Source organism: Heptranchias perlo, chromosome 22 (assembly GCF_035084215.1).
Source record: "Heptranchias perlo isolate sHepPer1 chromosome 22, sHepPer1.hap1, whole genome shotgun sequence".
Taxonomy (NCBI): Eukaryota; Metazoa; Chordata; class Chondrichthyes; order Hexanchiformes; family Hexanchidae; genus Heptranchias; species Heptranchias perlo.
This window is the reverse complement of record NC_090346.1, coordinates 43,989,827-44,007,553: the sequence shown is the minus strand read 5'-3', so window position 1 is coordinate 44,007,553 and position 17,727 is coordinate 43,989,827. Positions and strand designations below refer to the sequence as shown.

At 42.0% G+C, this 17,727-nt stretch overlaps 1 protein-coding gene across 1 annotated transcript in view; it reads right to left on the bottom strand.

Moving 5' to 3' along the window:
- cacna1ha (calcium channel, voltage-dependent, T type, alpha 1H subunit a) overlaps positions 1-17,727 on the bottom strand; it is a 231,528-nt gene that overhangs the window by 33,932 nt on the left and 179,869 nt on the right. Inside the window, exons 20-25 of the mRNA XM_068003426.1 lie at positions 12,406-12,532; positions 11,147-11,272; positions 10,576-10,665; positions 9,724-9,916; positions 6,315-6,466; positions 5,530-5,639 (exon numbers count right to left, since the gene is read on the bottom strand). Coding sequence (XP_067859527.1) covers positions 5,530-5,639; positions 6,315-6,466; positions 9,724-9,916; positions 10,576-10,665; positions 11,147-11,272; positions 12,406-12,532 — 798 coding nt within the window. The remainder of the gene's footprint in view (positions 1-5,529; positions 5,640-6,314; positions 6,467-9,723; positions 9,917-10,575; positions 10,666-11,146; positions 11,273-12,405; positions 12,533-17,727) is intronic.

The window sequence follows — 17,727 nt, the reverse complement described above, 5'->3', positions numbered from 1 at the left end:
GCATATCAGATAACTGAAGTTTCAGTGATTATAATAATAGCATCTAGCTCTGTAAATTGAAATAAACAACACAAGCTTTCAGAATCCTGAGGCTCTCACCTCTGGAATGATACAAGTACCTAATTTACAGCACATTTATCCATCAAGTAAAAGGGCCTCCAGTTCTCACAGATAAGTTACCTATCCTATGTTAAACCAATTTACTCTTGGCTGGGACAGTGTTCTTAAAACAGTGCCTTTTGCTTTTGCTACACATTCTCCCAAAATTTTATAGTATTTAAATTCTTGTATGCTTGGGCATCAGCACAGGACTGGATATGCAATACTTGCAGGCTAAGCATATGTTTCATCGGTGAAAGTTAAGTGTTTCACTATGAAAAATTCACAAGCAATAGGCTATATTATAATCTTTCATGTGTTGTACACCTTAGTGCATTAATCCATCAAATACGGTAATGCACTAGAGTGTGCATGCATTTCAGTGAAAGACTTCAAGAATTATTCTGATACAATGAACACCACCATGATGCTGAACTCTTGTATAACTTTATGTTAAGTAAGAAAAATATCCCTGAGCCTTGATATAAACAATACAGTGACATTTCTAGATGTTTTTGAAATCTCTAACCAGCTGTTACTGTGAACATTATATATAATTATAATGGACATAATTATCAAAGGAATATTTTGATGCCTTAAGTTGGTATACTAGCATTTCATGCCACTGAATAGTAGGATGCAGCTTATCTCTGCAACTCCCCCCTATCATGAGTTCCTGATTTCATGCAGGATATAGGGTGATGAGTGCTTCTTCAAAGAGGGCCTTTTTTAAATGAAGAAGACCAGGCATCTCGGTCTGGGATTGAAGACCAAACTGGGGGACCTATGATGAGATAAAAGGAACAACTTAAAAATAGCTCCTAATAAAGTGGCAAATGTGAATCATCAATATCATTCTGGTCCTTTTTCTTACTATAGATGTCGAAAAGATGCAGCCTTCCAACAGTCTATTTAAATATTTCTTCATTGGGTCATAATTAGGTTACGAAGTATATTTCTTCAATTTAATATCTCCTCCAAATCAGGAGAAATGAGCTCCTTTAGTCACTAAATGATAACTAACAATTTCTGACTATCCCATGAATACTTTGGGCGTACTCTTTCTATTAAAAATTTCCATCATTATAACGTACTATATTAATTATAATTAAATTATAATAAACCATTTGCTTATGGTACTGCATTTAAGCATTTAACAGAGCATATATAACGATCACTGGATCATTGATTCTGAATTTATGGAACTAAGATCAAGTCCGTGAGTAGCTTGTTGCAAAATGGATACTGCACTCAAGATTATATCATATATGAGATTAATATATTTGTTTTTAATATTAACAATGAATGATGGTCCTGTACTTATTTTTACCTAAGGATGACTTTATTTACAATATAAAAGAAGGCAGAATGCTCTATAGAACTATTACATGCTGCTGGAAGGGAACTGTCCGTACAATGTTGACAAAGGGAAGAAAACTGCTCAAAGCTGCTTTCTGAAAGCATCAATCTTGGCAGCACAGCACATGAAACACTGTCATCTTGTACAGGTCCCTGTTACATTTTCAATTAATCCTAGGTCACTGTCATGTTGTGTAGAATATTGTTCAATAAACGTGATTTTCACACAATATTTCAAGTGATATCTTAGTATTTTGACATCTAGGAATTTGATTTGTGTTGCATAACAATTTTAAGATCAATTCTTGTTTGATTTAATCAATGGTGTACAAGAAGAAAAGCATCTTGGGAACTTTCTCTTCAACTTGAGTTGTAGAAATGCATTTCTAAAGTTCTAAAGAGACGCTCAGGGATGGGATGAAGAAAATAATGAATTGTTGGTCAAATCACCCTGTATAGCTTCTAAGAATTGGTTGTCAAGCACCAGTTACGCACGGTCTCGCCAAAGATATTCTGCACGGCACAGGAAGTCCAGAAGAAGAAAAGGAAACAAATATAAAATTATAGTCCTCTTCCAAAAAATGTCCACGGTTTCCTTCACCCATTTGTTGCAATCTGTGGGGTTTGGTGGCTCCTGCTTTTGGAAGCACTTTGTTTGTTGACGTTGGTCTTTCCTTCTGAGCTTTCACAAGCTTCTATGAATACTTCATTGAGTTAATGTTCAGTGTGTCTACTGGTCAAGTTATTACTTTTAAGATTGTTTCAGCAAAGAGGTCACTTATGAAACGGGGGGGGGGGGGGGAAATTGGATAACGCCTATTATTTGGCAAGGGTAGCGTGATCCGCTATTAACCCGCACCCAATGGCCCCTGCGCAGGCAGGATGAGAACTTCATCCAGCCTCAGTACTCACCTTCAAGCAGTGTTGAAATCCAGGCCTTGCATGTCGATTCAAGTGAATGCGCACTTTCCACCAGCAGGGGAAGCCCCAATCTCTTAAAGGGAGGATGTCACTTAAAATCTCTTAAAGGAAGCCGGTACCTGCTATTTGCTGAAAATAACAGTCTGCTGTCTACACAGAGTCTGAACGGAGATTAGGCATCACACACATGAAACACAGATGCAGGTCCTGTCCCTATGCTTACAAACTGATGAGTTATGTTAAAACATTGAATAAAGGTTGCACACTACTAAATTCCACATCCTGCAATCTGCATGCCAAACCTCACCAATCTGCCGATCTGAGTTGGTACCATGCCTGCGAGAGTGCATGCACCAAGGTTCTCTGCTGGTGCCCTAGGGGCCTTGGTGCAAGAGGTAGATATCCATGGTGGTGGGGGGGGGGGGTGGCAAGAGGCCCTCCAGACATATGCCCAAAAGGCAGTGGGAGGCAGCGGGGGATGAAGTCAATGCCAGGCGCATAGCACCATGAACGTGGATGCAGTGCAGAAAGGAGTTCAATGCTTTGACACGAGTCATCAAGGTGAGTAAGGTCACCTGTCAAGTGGCATCTCCTACCAACTGCACCACTAGCCACATCCACTGCTCCACGCACTACACCCCCCATCACCCACATAGCAACTAACTCTTTCCATCAGTGCTCAATTCTTCCAATCAGATGCTTTTACTCACCCTTACACATTACCACTGTTGCATGCTGCCCACACACAGCTCACAGGCCACACACACTGGCAGCTATTCAACCACATCACCCAGACACACATCCCACTTGCTTGCAGGAGAAGGTGGCGCATAACAGGAGGCAGCAAGTGGTAGTGGCATTTAGCCTGTCTGCCATTCAATGAGATCATGGTGGGCCTGTGACCGAACTCCATATACCTGCCTTAGCCCCATATCCCTTGGAATCATAGAAAGGTTACAGCATGGAAGGAGGCCATTCGGCCCATCGAGTCCGCGCCGGCTCCATGCAAGAACAATCCAGCTAGTCCCACTCCCCCGCCCTATCCCCGTAGCCCTACAAATGTTTTTCTTTCAAGTACTTATCCAGTTCCTTTTTGAAGGCCATGATTGAATCTGCCTCCACCACTCCCTCAGGCAGTGCATTCCAGATCCTGACCACTTGTTGTGTAAAAAAGTTTTTCCTATGTCACCTTTGGTCCTTTTGTCATTCACCTGAAATCTATGCCCTCTGTTACCCTTAATACCCTCAGTTCACAGAAATCTATCAATCTCAGATTTAGAATTCACAATTGAGCTACCATCAGCTGCCATTTGCAGAAGCGAGTTCCAAACTTCTCCCACCCTTTGCGTGTAGAAGCATTTCCTAACTTCACTCCTGCATGTTCTGGCTATAAATGTTAGTCTATGTCCTTGCGTCCTAGTATTCAAGTACAGGAGACCTCCAAAAACAGTTACAAATGCATCAGCAGCCAAAAGCCATAATCCAGCCACTAACCAGGAAATCCTGCATGGCCCCTTTAAATAACGCTGGTGGGGTCCTCCAGGCACTCTAAGACACGTTCAGATGGTCGTGGTTAAGACTGTGCATTGAGTTGAGCATTAGAAAACCATTTTCGGACCTATCGCTTTAAATCAGCGTTGCCTGCTGACTGTATCCATTTTCTCCTTACTCTACATGCTACCGGCAATCGGTATTTGCATATGCACTAATACCTATGACAAGATGGCGTCCGCTGCAAGTCACGCTGGAAATGTGCGTGCACAGCCAAGGCGCATTCTTGGGTGTTCAGGAGGCCGTGTAGCGCAGAAACAATGGGCGCTACACGGCCCAATTTCTAGCCGAGAGTTTTATTTGGGGTTAGTTAATGAGCTAAGATACTGACCAGAAGGGGTGCAATGATACTGAATAATATTGTAGCTCTCTCTTCTATATTAGTCAATCAAAGTCATCAACTTTGTTTCTTCTGGTATAAAGACTTCCCTACATCATCAAGGAATCTCCATCACGTTTTGTTGACAGCACACACTGCCTTTGCAATGATCTCCCTTCTGTTGACAAAAGAAATGTCTCTTTACTGTAAATTAAAAGGTTGACTTTGATTCTGTCAGCCAACAGAAGGTTTTGCAGGCATCGTCATTCTGTGCTCATGGGCAATCTTTAATTTAACTTCCTAGAAAAGGCATTTCGAGTTCCACACAACCACTTAAACAACCTCCGTTAAGCACTACTGCATCATGCTTCTGTTGTCAGGGTCACCCTGGCTTCTATTGATTTCTGTTGCAAGATTTGCATGTGACTTCCCATGAGTCTCTAGTCTGGTACAGATTTCAGGGCAGTAGTTTTCTAGTAATTGTCTATCTTTTTAAAGCTTGAGTATTACATTGGCCAAACTTCAGTCCCTCTGGCGTGCATCCACACTCTTTGGAGCCCTAAAATACAATTTCTATGGCCTCCACAATTTCCTCGCTCAGGATGTATCCCTTTGGGCCCTAGTGTGTTGTCTTCCTTTAGCTTAATTAATCCATCTTAAAATTTTCCTTTTGTCCATCATAGTATCGCTCATCTCACTCTCAACCTCTTCAGGATTCATCTCCTCGCTGATATCCTTCCCTTTAGTAAAGACCAATGCAAAATACTTATTTAATACCTCTGTCACTTTTTCTGCAGATTGACAATCCTCTCATCTCAGGGGGCCCATCTCATCTTTAACAGTTTTCTTTTTACTGATATACTTTTAAAATACTTTACTGTTACTTTTGATGTTTTTAAAAATTCTTTTCTTATACCCCCTCTTAGCTTTCCTTGTAATTTCTATCGCTCCTAAATATATTATACGCTGATATGTTTATTTTCCATTCTTGCCGCAAGGTTTCCGTTAATGTGATGCAGAGATTATATAACATCATTTAAAAGGGAATTGAATAAGTATTTGAAAAGAAAGCATATGGGAAAAGGACAGGGGAAACGAGATAACAGCAGATAACTTTAGTTGAAGATCTAGTACCCGCACAAGTGCGATGGGCTGAATGGTGTCCATTTCATAGAATCATAGAATGATGCAGCACAGAAGGAGGCCATTCGGCCCATTGTGCCTGTGCTGTCATTTCTATAATTCACTGTCAGGGAGAGAAAAAAGAAAGTGAGTCTTACCTGTCTTTAAAGAATCTCCTGAAGCCAAACGCAACGAGCTTAAGAACAGCTTCAAAGACAAAGACGATGGTGAACACATAGTTACAGTACTTCAGCGCCTCTTCGAGGGACTGGGGGAGAGCAAGGTAAGGAAATAGCATTGTTAGAATACTACGGGCTGATTATTACGTTTAATGGAAGATAATATTTTGATTATTAACTTTATTCAATAAGGCACAAACACATAGCGCCAGCCACTGAACATGTCCCCAGGCAATAGGTTTAACTTTATTTTCACAAGTGACGATAACTCACCAGTCCTAAATTCACAAGCATGTGGAAATGAAAATGTGTTTCATACAAGACAATGACCATCTTCTTTATAACACTGAAGGTTGTATTTTTATTGTGTTAAAAATGATTTATCCGGCGCAAAATGTGGCTGCTCCTCTGAGAATGAAACAGTGGCACATTGTTGGGGCAAGTAGCAGGAGCTTTATTCTCCACCTAACTGTGCTGTATATGCCCTGGTTATGCTTTGTTCTGACACTGCATCCCCACAATGTAAAGTATTCAATGCCTTTGCACTAACCTTTCTCAACTTGATGAGCATAACATTCATAAAGAAAACTTTAAAAAAAAAAGCACTTTTCAAAAGCTAGAAAACTGGACTATTACGTGGTGTCACCAAGTTACTTTACTATAATTATTAAAGAAACAGGAGTTTTAAATTCACAGTTTACGGGCATCAGAAGCATTTTCAAACAATATCAAGGTTATATGTCTGCCTCTCTGTGCACACTTACAGTTGGTTGGTTGTAGTGCTCCATGGACATAGTTATAACATTTATACCAATAATGAATGTGATGAATAGATCCAGGTAGTGGTTGGTACACAGCTTGTGGATGTAACGTCGTGCGGGAGAGTAGTCAGCATAATATGGTCTGCGTTGGGCTTCTGGAGGAGACAAGAGGAAAGAAAAGAAAATTGATAACTTAATCCTTTCACAGGGAAAATAATAAACAGCAATGTTCATATATTTGCATGTTATGTTCACATGTTAAATATACTAAAATTACTTAACTTAGAGTCATAGAGTCATAGAGTTATACAGCACGGATAGAGGCCCTTCGGCCCATCGTGTCTGCGCCGGCCATCAAGCCCTGTCTACTCTAATCCCATATTCCAGCATTTGGTCCGTAGCCTTGTATGCTAATCCTAGCATGAGTCAGAACCAAATAATGCATATCTTCTGGTTTACTGGATCTGAAATACAGTATGGGTGTAGACATACACTGCATTTCTCACTGTGCTATGGACCAGGAAGCCCAACTTCCACTGATAGTCACACTCCTGGACCATGGTCTCTCCAGGTCATCATATGAAACTGGGAGGAGAGGATGAGCCAGAGGGAGTGAGAAGAAAGATCAGAGGCATCAGACCTCCTGCCAATGTCACATCATCTCTGTGCATCTAAGCCACCAGGGGAACAGTATTGAAGCTGCACGCAAAGGAGGGCCAGCTGGTCCAGCACCCCTTACAACCATACAGGAAGGTCTGAGTGCAAGATACACAGCAAGAGGAAGAACTTTTTTAAAAAGATAGAAATGAGTAAGACAGTGGTAAAAATTCACACATGCAATGTTGTGACTTTATGTTAGAGACATTTGCTAAACTGTAAATAGTGACATAAACAGTAATTAGTTGTTCTTAACACTAACATTTATGTAGCATGAGAATCTTGGTCATAGTAAGAACTTTGTACAGAGCTCTGGTACAAAGACAAATAAAGTTAAGATAAATGCTTTAAAATGCACTGAAGCAATACCAATAATCACATGAGTGGATCTTGTTCATGATATGGGTCAAATTTGTTCTATTGTAACTATCAAGGTAAGAAATATACCATGCAGATATTACATGCTTGTTTTGCATTAACACATGCAATTTACCATGCACTGCTACATTGCACAGTGCTAGGTTAGGGAAGGTTTTCTAGGGGATGTCACAACTGAGAAAACGGGGAGGAAAGGAGTCATTTATATAATAGCAGGAGGTTTTATTTTGTTCTTCCAAAACAAATGGTGTTCCTGGAAGGAACCTTTCCCTTCCTGGCTCAGCATCTATTTTCTTTATGCCTAACTGTGAAGCACCTTGGTACTTTCCTTACATTAAAAGTACTATATAAAAGCAAACTGTTAGTAACTGTTGTTGTTTACCATGAAAAGCTACCACTATAAAAGCACTAATATGAAAATATGCAAGAGATAGTCAGGACCTAATCCATTCGGAGTTCATCTGGAAAGCATATCATTCTTGACTCTATTGAGATGTATACAGTGTTTGGATTTGTTGTTGCTGTTATTGCTCCAATTCCTCTCACCTTATAGAAAGAGCATTATGGGGTTCACTTTCTGCCATTTGTTTGGTCAGTAATGACCATGTATTTTCATTACCATAATGGTTATTTTCATTTAAATATATTTATTAATATCAATAATTTTGTTTTTTGTTAAATCTTGCACATTATTGTATATCTAGAACATTGTATAGATTTTATATTTTTAGCACCACCATTCAAATAGCATTAATTCCATGGTCTGCAGCAGTAATATAAACTTTGCAGGATATAAACCATGCATGATAACCCTCCTTGCAGGGTACAAACCAGTACGATACGCCTTTCCATTAATGATGTTAATGAGTTATCTTGGATAGCTCGTTCAAAGAGCCGGCACAGGCACAATGGGCCAAATGGCCTCCTTCCGTGCTGAATCATTCTATGATTCTAAATCTCTGGAGAGAGTGAGAAAGAGTTCATAAAGTATAAACAGCGCTATTTTAGGAAGACAGCAGGATTGGACAAGCAGTGCCCAAACTGCCACCTCAAAGGCTACACAATAGCAGCACGCTGACGGCTTTAGTAATATTCCTGAGATACATTTTTCAAAAAATGTGATGGTCAACCAATGGGTGAGTGGCCTTGATGTTGTTTGATTTCTTTCTTTTCCTCCAAGGGCAAGGGAGTGCTCTGAATTTCCTGAGCCGTCCGAGCCCAATCCTCCCTTAATGAAAAGTTAGAATTCTGCTGAGTCTGAGCTGAAATGTGTCATAAAATATTTATAAGAAATTAAGATTCATAGTACGCAATTGCAGATAGAGCTACAGAATAGAATTTCATTTTTGTACAGAGGCCCATGGAATTCCAACACAATAAGATTAATAAAATTTAGCCCTACATCTTTTCAAGCTAATATACTGAGTAGCCATCTTCTACGGGAGAGAGAAAGAGAAAGAGATCTATATTGGTAGGAGAGCTAAGCTGTACCAAACAGTGTAAATGCTAGCCATGGAGTAGTCCACAGCATTGACCACCCTACTCTTCTGACTAAAAGAGGTCAGGAGTGGGGGAAGGTGGAGAAGCAATTTTGTTTGTTATTTGTGATTAGGATAACTAAATGGGGAAATGTAACACAAACAACAAACTACACAATTCCACAACTAAACTAACTAGCAGCAAAAGTGCAATAGGACATATTCCTTCGAACCACAATACCTATACAATAGTATTTGATAAACAGGTTGCGACAACAGGACAGCACCAAAACGTACAGCACAAACTACACATCTTTCTGAGTCTGCCACATTCAACCAAAACTTTGGGACTTCTCAAGGTTACTGCTTATGGAAAATGGGAAATGGAAAAAGAAAATACTAATTAATTGTTCCTTGTAATCAAATATATTTTCCTATGTTTCCCTACCTTCTAATGAGGTATGTGTTATGTAATAACGTCAGTTTTCTACAAATGACAACCAGGAAATGTATACTTTGAAAAATGCATGTGAAGTCCATTTAATAACTAGTTTCGATACTTTTGGGAAAGTGTATTTATGAAACAAACATCTCATTGGGAAATAACAGAGACGCTTGATTGTCAACTAGCAGAAAGATATTGCTGTCATTTTTTCCCCCACAAACATCGTACGTGTTTTTATCTGAAAGGATTAGGAATTTTTTTTCATTAGAAAAAATTCTTCAAAATAAATAATTTTTTAAAAACTGCAATGCAACCGGTCTTTTCGGGTCCTCATGCAATGTGAACTGGGCATGCACTGGCATGCTATGGGGATCACATTTCCTTCCCAGTTTGGAAACAGGCAGGGCTCAGAAAGATTAAACATACTACCAACCAGCCAGGCACAGTTCCTTACTCCTGCGCTTCTTCTCCAGCCGACGCAGACGCTTCTCCTCGCGTCGGCGGGCCTCCTCGGCCTCCTGGTGCTGCCGGCATTTGTGGAAGTTCTCTACCACCACCCCCACGAACATATTCAGCACAAAGAAGCTCACAATCAGGAGAAAGGAGATGAAGTACAGTAGCATCCATGGGTTGTGATTCCTTTGTGGCTGCCATTCGGAAATAAATGTGCACGGGAAAGAAAAGAACGGAATTAGAACAAAGCATCGGACCAATTCATTTCTACCACTATGTCCATAATAAAAAAAAATTAAACATTTTTGATTTCATGTCAAAATGACTTCTGTTAGGTTGTACAGAGTTGTTTCATAAAAGGCTGATGTAAACAAATATTACATAGAATTGCATAGAATTTACAGTACAGAAACAGGCCATTCGGCCCAACAGGCCTGTGCTCGGTGTTTAGTCTCCTCCCACCTTACTTCATCTAACTCTTCTAGTCCTTTCTCCCTCATGTACTTATCTAGCTTCCCTTAAAGGCATCTATGTTATTCACGTCAACTACTCCATGTGGTAGCAAGTTCCACATTCTAACAATTCTCTGGGTAAAGAAGTTTCTCCTGAATTCTTTATTGGATTTATTAGTGACTATCTTATATTTATGGCCCCTGGTTTTAGACTCCCCCACAAGTGGAAATATTGCCAATAACCCTGCGGTAAGATTCTATTACTTGTATTAGTAAGAAAAGTGCTCTTTGTTCTGATTGCTATGAATATATTGCAACTCATTTTCTATCAAAAGTGAAAACATACTGTTAATTGAGTTTAAATAGTTGCAAGGTGATTACAAACAGTGTTTCAGTATTACCTGCTTGTCTATTCCTATAGCGTCGAGACCATTGTACATTATATTTACCCAGCCATCTTTGGAGGATAAAACAAAGAGTGACATCAAGGCCTAGAAAGCAACAGAAAGAAATACATCTATCAGCTTTCCTAAAATATTGGTTTCCCTGGCCTTTCAAAAAGAATGCAAAGATTAGTGAATAAAATACAAATTATTCCAAATAAAATTATCTTTTAAAAAGAACAAACTGATATTGTTTGATTGAAGATCTCAGACTTATTTTCAGATGATAATATAGATGGAGGTTATACCACCAGCGACGTTTTCTGTCCACGTTCATTGATTGAGAACAGTAGTATTCCATTATTGGCCCAGAGAGCTGATATAGTTATTACTCCAGTTCCACATCCCGTATTATAGATATCAGTAGTTTACCAACAATGGATTTAGAGGGACAGCCCTATAATTTCCAACCTTCTCTCTGTCTCCTTTTTTCAAGGAGGGCATCACATTTACTAATGTAATAAATTGGCATTTTATATCATGCCATCCCTAATTGATTATTCCATTAAATGTACAACTTAAAACATACCTGTCCCAGATTATCAAAATTATATTTACGGCGCACCCATTTGAAGTTAGCTTGGAAGCAATCTGACTTGTTTGTGATATTCCTGGTGTCATGTACATCACAGTGGTAGAACTTGCCTTTAAACAACTGCAACAAATACAGATTTGCAAAGAACAATTTTAGATTTTTCAACCCAAATCAGGGTTAAAAAGGAACAGGACTATAGCCCGCTTCAATCCCTCCCACCCCCCACGGCAGAGACTTACGCTGGCCCGAAATTGACAGCTCCCATCAGGTGAGCTGCCAGTGGGGGCACGGCCAGCACCGACGGCTCACCACGATTATTCAGATGAGGCTTGAGGAACAATTTCCATCAGTCCTTAGACCTCTTGCTTCGGGGGACTGCTGCCTCCGCAAAAACGGGCCCAGACGAGTTTCTGCCCCATAATGTCTTCAAACTAATTTTCTGTAAATTCTTAAAGCTATAAAGTAGAAAAATTCATATAGTCCTGAAAGGGTTATCAGTAGGACCGGGGGAATTTTCCTCTCTGCATTTACTGGTCCAGATTACAGCATATGATTGAAAGAGAATATAACAACAGAAAAGAATGTTAATAATCATTCAAGCTTCACAAAATTGTTACAACTAAAGTCTTGGAACAAATATACACAGCTTTCAATACAGAATTCATTTCAAAGAATGCATTGCACTAGCGGTAGCTGCAGTGAACACAATTTTTTTCTGTTATCCTTTTCAGACAATTCAAATTTTTTGTGAGAAACTACAAGGAAGGATTTACCTCTGCTGGCTAGTTGTAGCAGACTTTTTATATTTGTGTTTATGATTTTCCGCTACATATCTCAATCTCCCCATCATGAGGTAGTGTTGACCTGTAGTTAAGTCCTAAAGGTGCATTATGTAGTTGAAAATGACCAGTCCTTACCGAGTTCCCAGGTGATATGGACTTCAGATAGTTAAAAGGCACTGTTATGAATCTGATTTTGCATAAGAGCTGCGCATCACTCTTGTCACAATGACATCACATGCAAGCGCTGTGATAAGCCATTTCGACACAGCTTAGATTGTTTTGCTGTATATTTGCAAAGAAATGGAAAGAGGTTTGATAAACATGTTTGTAATGAACACAATAGTCCTTTAGTGCACCACAATCTAACTTACTTCCCTGCTTGTTAAGTCCAGCTTTAGTTATTTGACTGTGCGAAGTGATTTTTCTGGAAAAAACGGTGCTTTGACCTTTCATTAACAGTATCATATTTACCTGGACCCCCAGAATTCCAAAGATGATGAAGAAAGCACAGCAGATGAGTACAATATTCCCAATAGGTCTCAGGGAAGTTATTAAGGTTTCCACTACCAGTTTGAGTCCTGGGGCTCGACTGATGACTCTGGCAAAAGGGATAAATTGCTGTAAATAATCATAATCAATAGAATTGAAAGTTCCCAGAGTTACTAATAATAGCAGCAAAAAATAATTTGCTTAGATTAGAGAAAAGAAGGTGGTTTAATGAGTTTGTCCATGTGATCAGATGGGAAGAGAACTGCAGCAAAAGCTTTGACAATATTTGAAATACAGCCAGCTAGTGTGTAAAATTACATAGAATTTACATCACAGAAACAGGCTATTTGGCCCAACTGGTCTATGCCAGTGTTTATGCTGCACACGAGCCTCCTCCCACCCTACTTCATCTAACCCTGTCGGTATATCTTTCTATTCTTTTCTCCGTCGTGTACTTATCTAGAGTCCTCTTAAATGCATCTATGGTATTCGCCTCAACTATTCCACGTGGTAGCAAGTTCCACATTCTAACCACTCTCTGGGTAAAGAAGTTTCTCCTGAATTCTTGTAAACAATTTTACAACACCAAGTTATAGTCCAACAATTTTATTTGAAATTCACAAGCTTTCGGAGGCTTCCTCCTTCCTCAGGTGAATGTTGTGGAAAATTGTTGGACTATAACTAGGTGTTGTAAAATTGTTTCCAATTGTCAACCCCAGTCCATCACCGGCATCTCCACATCACATCTCCTGAATTCCTTATTGGATTTATTAGTGACTATCTTATATTTATGACACCTAGTTTTGGACTCCCCCACAAGTAAAAACATCTTCTCTACGTTTAGCCTATCAAACCCCTTCATAATTTTAAAGACCTCTGTTAGGTCACTCCTCAGCCTTCTTTTTTCTAGAGAAAAAAGCCCCAGCCTGTTCAGCCTTTCCTGATAATTATAACCTCTCAGTTCTGATATTATTCTGGTAAATCTTTTTTGCACCTTCCCCATTGCCTCTATATCCTGTGTAAGAATATCAAAGAATATCCAAGAATGTAACTTGACTTTTCCCAATTTGAGTCATATCACCAGCTCACCAAAACGCGTAATCTAATAGTCTCACTTAAAACATTTCAAAACATACAGGGCTCGATTTTACCGTCGGGTTTCCTGTGGGTTTCCAGCGGGGGGGCCCCGAAAATCCCGATATCCAGTCACGTGACCGGATCGCGCCACGATCCCGACCACTTCCGGGTTCCCCGATGACGTGCGGGGCTGCGTGTGCAGCCCCCGCTGGTGGGAATCCCGCAGGCAATTAAAGCCAGCGGGGTTCCACTTGAGTGTACTTACCTTGCTTGTTGAGGTCATTAAATGAGCTGAATCAGCTGTCAAAACAGGAAGTGTGGGATTTTACCTTCAACGCAGAGTGTTTCACACACTGGGGGAAACAGTCTCCCTCCAACCAGGCGTGTTGCAGCCAGCAGCCTGTGGCAGCTGCCAAGGTGCACTCCACGGGGGTGGGGGGGAGAGCCCTCACCCACGCAGGAGGCCACCGCGTCACATAGGGCAACCCCTGCCCCCCACCACGCCAGAGGACAGACCGACGCGAAACCGCAGCCCCAGTCCGAGGAACCACCCACCTACCCTGCACAACCCCTCAGAAAAACACCTGCCAGATGGGTGGTGCGTGGACACCCTCGGAGGACGAACAGCATGACCAGCCCCAGCAGCCTCGCAGTCCACGCCGTCCGCCGCAGAGACGTGGAGCCCCCCAACACGGTGCTGTTGCACGCCCACCTGCACAGCAGGAGGGAGGGCAACCGCAGAGAGAGATGCGTCGCAGAGGGCACTACCCTCGCAACAGGGTCCACAGACCGAGGCGCAGCTCCCCGGACCTCTCCGAGCAGCAGTGCAAACGGAGGCGCAGATTCACTCGACATGTAGTCGTGGAGATCTGCAGGCTCTTTCATGCCGAGCTGCTCCTGGCTGGCCCCAGCACCATCTGCTTACCTGTCGCTGCCAAAGTCACCACTGCCCTCCACAACTTCTCCTCCGCATCCTTCCAGGGTGCAGCCGGGTACACCGCCGATGTCTCTCACTCGTCTGCGCGGAAGAGCCCTGCAAATACACCTGCACCTACTCTGCAGTAACACAATGGGTGGCATCAGTGGTGGGTCCTCATAGTGATACCCAGGAGCGGGCATTATTGGACACAACAGACAGGATTCGCGGAGACATGGCAGTGGTGGTGCCAATATAATGTGTGATGTTTGTTGCTCTGAAATTCAATATAGGTAACACCCATGGCAAACCCTCAGACATCCTTGTGCATCCCCTTCATGCTCACGACACGTTTGCCTTACGCTGCCTACTGCACATATGTGATGCATGCCCTGTGGCTGCAGCACAGGTGGTGGCAGGTTGAGTGAGGCTGGCCGTGAGGGAGATGCATGAGAGGGTGAGTATGGGATAGAGCCATGAGATTGTATGAGGATTGGGTTGCGTATTAGTGGCGGGGTGAGTACTGGCAAGGTGAGTAGGTGCAGGTAAGATGAGGATGGAGTTTGAGTGGGTATGAGGGGTGATGTGACAGAATAGTGTTGGCGGTGCCGAAGGAGATGTGGGGTGGGGGCAGTGTTGTGGCAGACGGAGTGTAGGGGAAAGACTACGTGTTCTCACTGTGGCTGACCTACTGCGGTCATTGGAGCGCCTCCTGCACTGTATGCAGGTGGGAGATATGTTGGTGGCGCAGGTGACCCCCTCTGCCACCTCGAGCCAGGCCTTCTTGGTGGCAGAGGCAGGCCGCTTCCTCCCGTCCGCCGGGTGGAAGATCTCTGTCCTCCCCCTCCTCCTCACCCCATCTGATGATACCTGGGGTGAGGCATCATTAAACTGGGAACAGCCTTCCCCCTGGGCTGCTTCATGCTGTAATTTGTTCCATTGGTTGCAGCATCTGTCAGTGGAGGACTGCCCCTTTAACTAGAGAGCCTCCAGTTGACAGATCGTACTGCGCATGCGCAGCCCGCCCAACGCGCAGACCAGCAGCGCGGACCCCAGAGGAGCAGGTAAGTGGCTCCAATTAGTGGGTTGCCTGCTACGATCGCGCGGGCAACCCACTAATTTCACCGGGCGCGGAGGCCACGCACCCGAAACCCAACCCGCCGGAAACCCGCAGGCCTGCTAAAATCAGGCCCACAGTATTTGCATATTATTTAGAACTTCAAAATATGTGCTATTTCTAAGTGATCCACTTTCATGTGAAATTAATTTGGGTAACTTGGGGTGAAATATATATATATATATGTGTGTGTAGATATAGATTTTCTACCCAGCATACTTTCTATCTTTGAATGAAGCATCCATCTTAGCCATCAACACACTTACTCTCTATGTATCCAGTGGTAATATAGGGGTATCCTTCAACTTTGGCGAGGGTGGAAAACTGGCAGTAACAGATCGCCCGCCCATTACACACCTTCTACAACTTTCCTTTCCATTGTCCTCAATGTCAAGGAAAATTGGGCAGGGCGCATAATGGACAGCCAATCCACTACCACCCGTTTTCCACCACTGCCAAAACTGAAAGTTACCCCATAGTCTCTCTCACAAGACCTCTAGAGGGATGTGCTGTCCGGGTGAGCCAACAGCCACCACTTACAACAACAGCCCATACTGCAGGACTCCTTTAGCCACGGTTGTCAGTTTAGTCGTAATTCTGAGAAACCGTCAGCTCATGCTCAATACTTCTTGGCTGAGAGGAGCACAGAAAGCATGGGAGAAGCAGCTGAGAGGAACACAGAATCTGAGAAAGTGATGTCTGAGCAGAGGGAGGAGCGACAGATCCCAAAGAATTACAGCTAAGTGTATATTTTATTATATAAGTCAAGTGTTTAATTTACTTTATAATTGAGCGAAGTGTTTAATTTATTATATAATTAAGCTAAGTGTTATTTAATTAATCAGATCAAAGGGGATAAAATTAAAATGAACTAAATAGTGGATACTAACATTAAAGGGTTCCGAATTTCATTAAATTAAAATCTGGTATACATAAATAGGAATTAAGGAAATAATAAAATAAAGAAGTTAATAAACAAAAAGACTAATTAGCTACAACTTAATCTGAAATCAAGCTAAATCCATCTACTAAATATAATCTAGATCTCAAGAAATCGTGTTATATCTAGAACTAAATTAATACTAATAAACAAATAAATAAAAACTAGAAATGGCAATGCAGGCTATGTGTCAGGATTGTGATATGTAGGAGTTTGTGGACAGTGAGACTTCCGGATTGCCACATCTGCAGGAAATCTCTTTGCTTTGAGTTACTCCAGCTCAGAGTTTTTGAGCTGGATTGCGATTAAGAGACACTTTGACACATAAGGGCGGGGGAGGAATTTTTGGATAGCTTTCACTGGAGTACAGTCACACTTCAGAGGAAAACACAGGTACAGGGAGGGGAGAGTGTGACTGTTTGTCAGCTGGATAAGGGGAACCAAGGGGAGATAGAGAAGGAGGTCCCGCAGACACTGGTCCTGTCCAACAGGTACAATGTACTTGCTACCTGTGAGGAAAAGTATGCAGGCTGCGGAGCAAACAGCCAGAATGCTAACCACGGCACCATGGAGCAGGAGGCAGTCCAAGAGGGGGGGCGGGAGAGGGAGAGCAGAATAGAAAGATTGTAGTCATAGGGGATTCGATAATTAGGGGGATAGATAGTGTCCAGGAGGGTGTGTTGCCTACCTGGGCAAAGGTAAAGGATATCTTGGAGCAACTGGAGAGGAACTTGGAAGGGGAAGGACAAGATCCAGTTTTCATGGTTCATGTTGGGACCAATGATATAGGGCAGAAGAGGGAGGAGGTCCTGGTAAGGGAATATCAGAAGTTAGGATCTAAATTAAAAAACAAGACCCCACGGGTGGTAATCTCGTGATAACTACCCGGGCCACATGCTAATTGGCATAGGGATAGGCAGATCAGGAAGGTGTATGCATGGCATGAAAGACTGGTGTGGGAATGAGGGGTTCCATTTCATGGGGCACTGGCACCAGTACTCAGACAGGAAGGAGCTGTACCACTGGGACAGGCTCTACCTGAACTGGAATGAGACCAGTGTACTAGTGGAAAGGATAAATAAGGCTGTGAATAGGACTTTAAACTAGTAAGATGGAGGAGGGATCTGGTAAAAATAACATAAATCGAAAGATAAAAGAAATAGGAGATGAGAATAAAGATCCGACCAAGATAAGGAACAAGGGTAACATAAACAGTCAGTGAACAAATACTGTCATAGAACATGAGCACAAAAT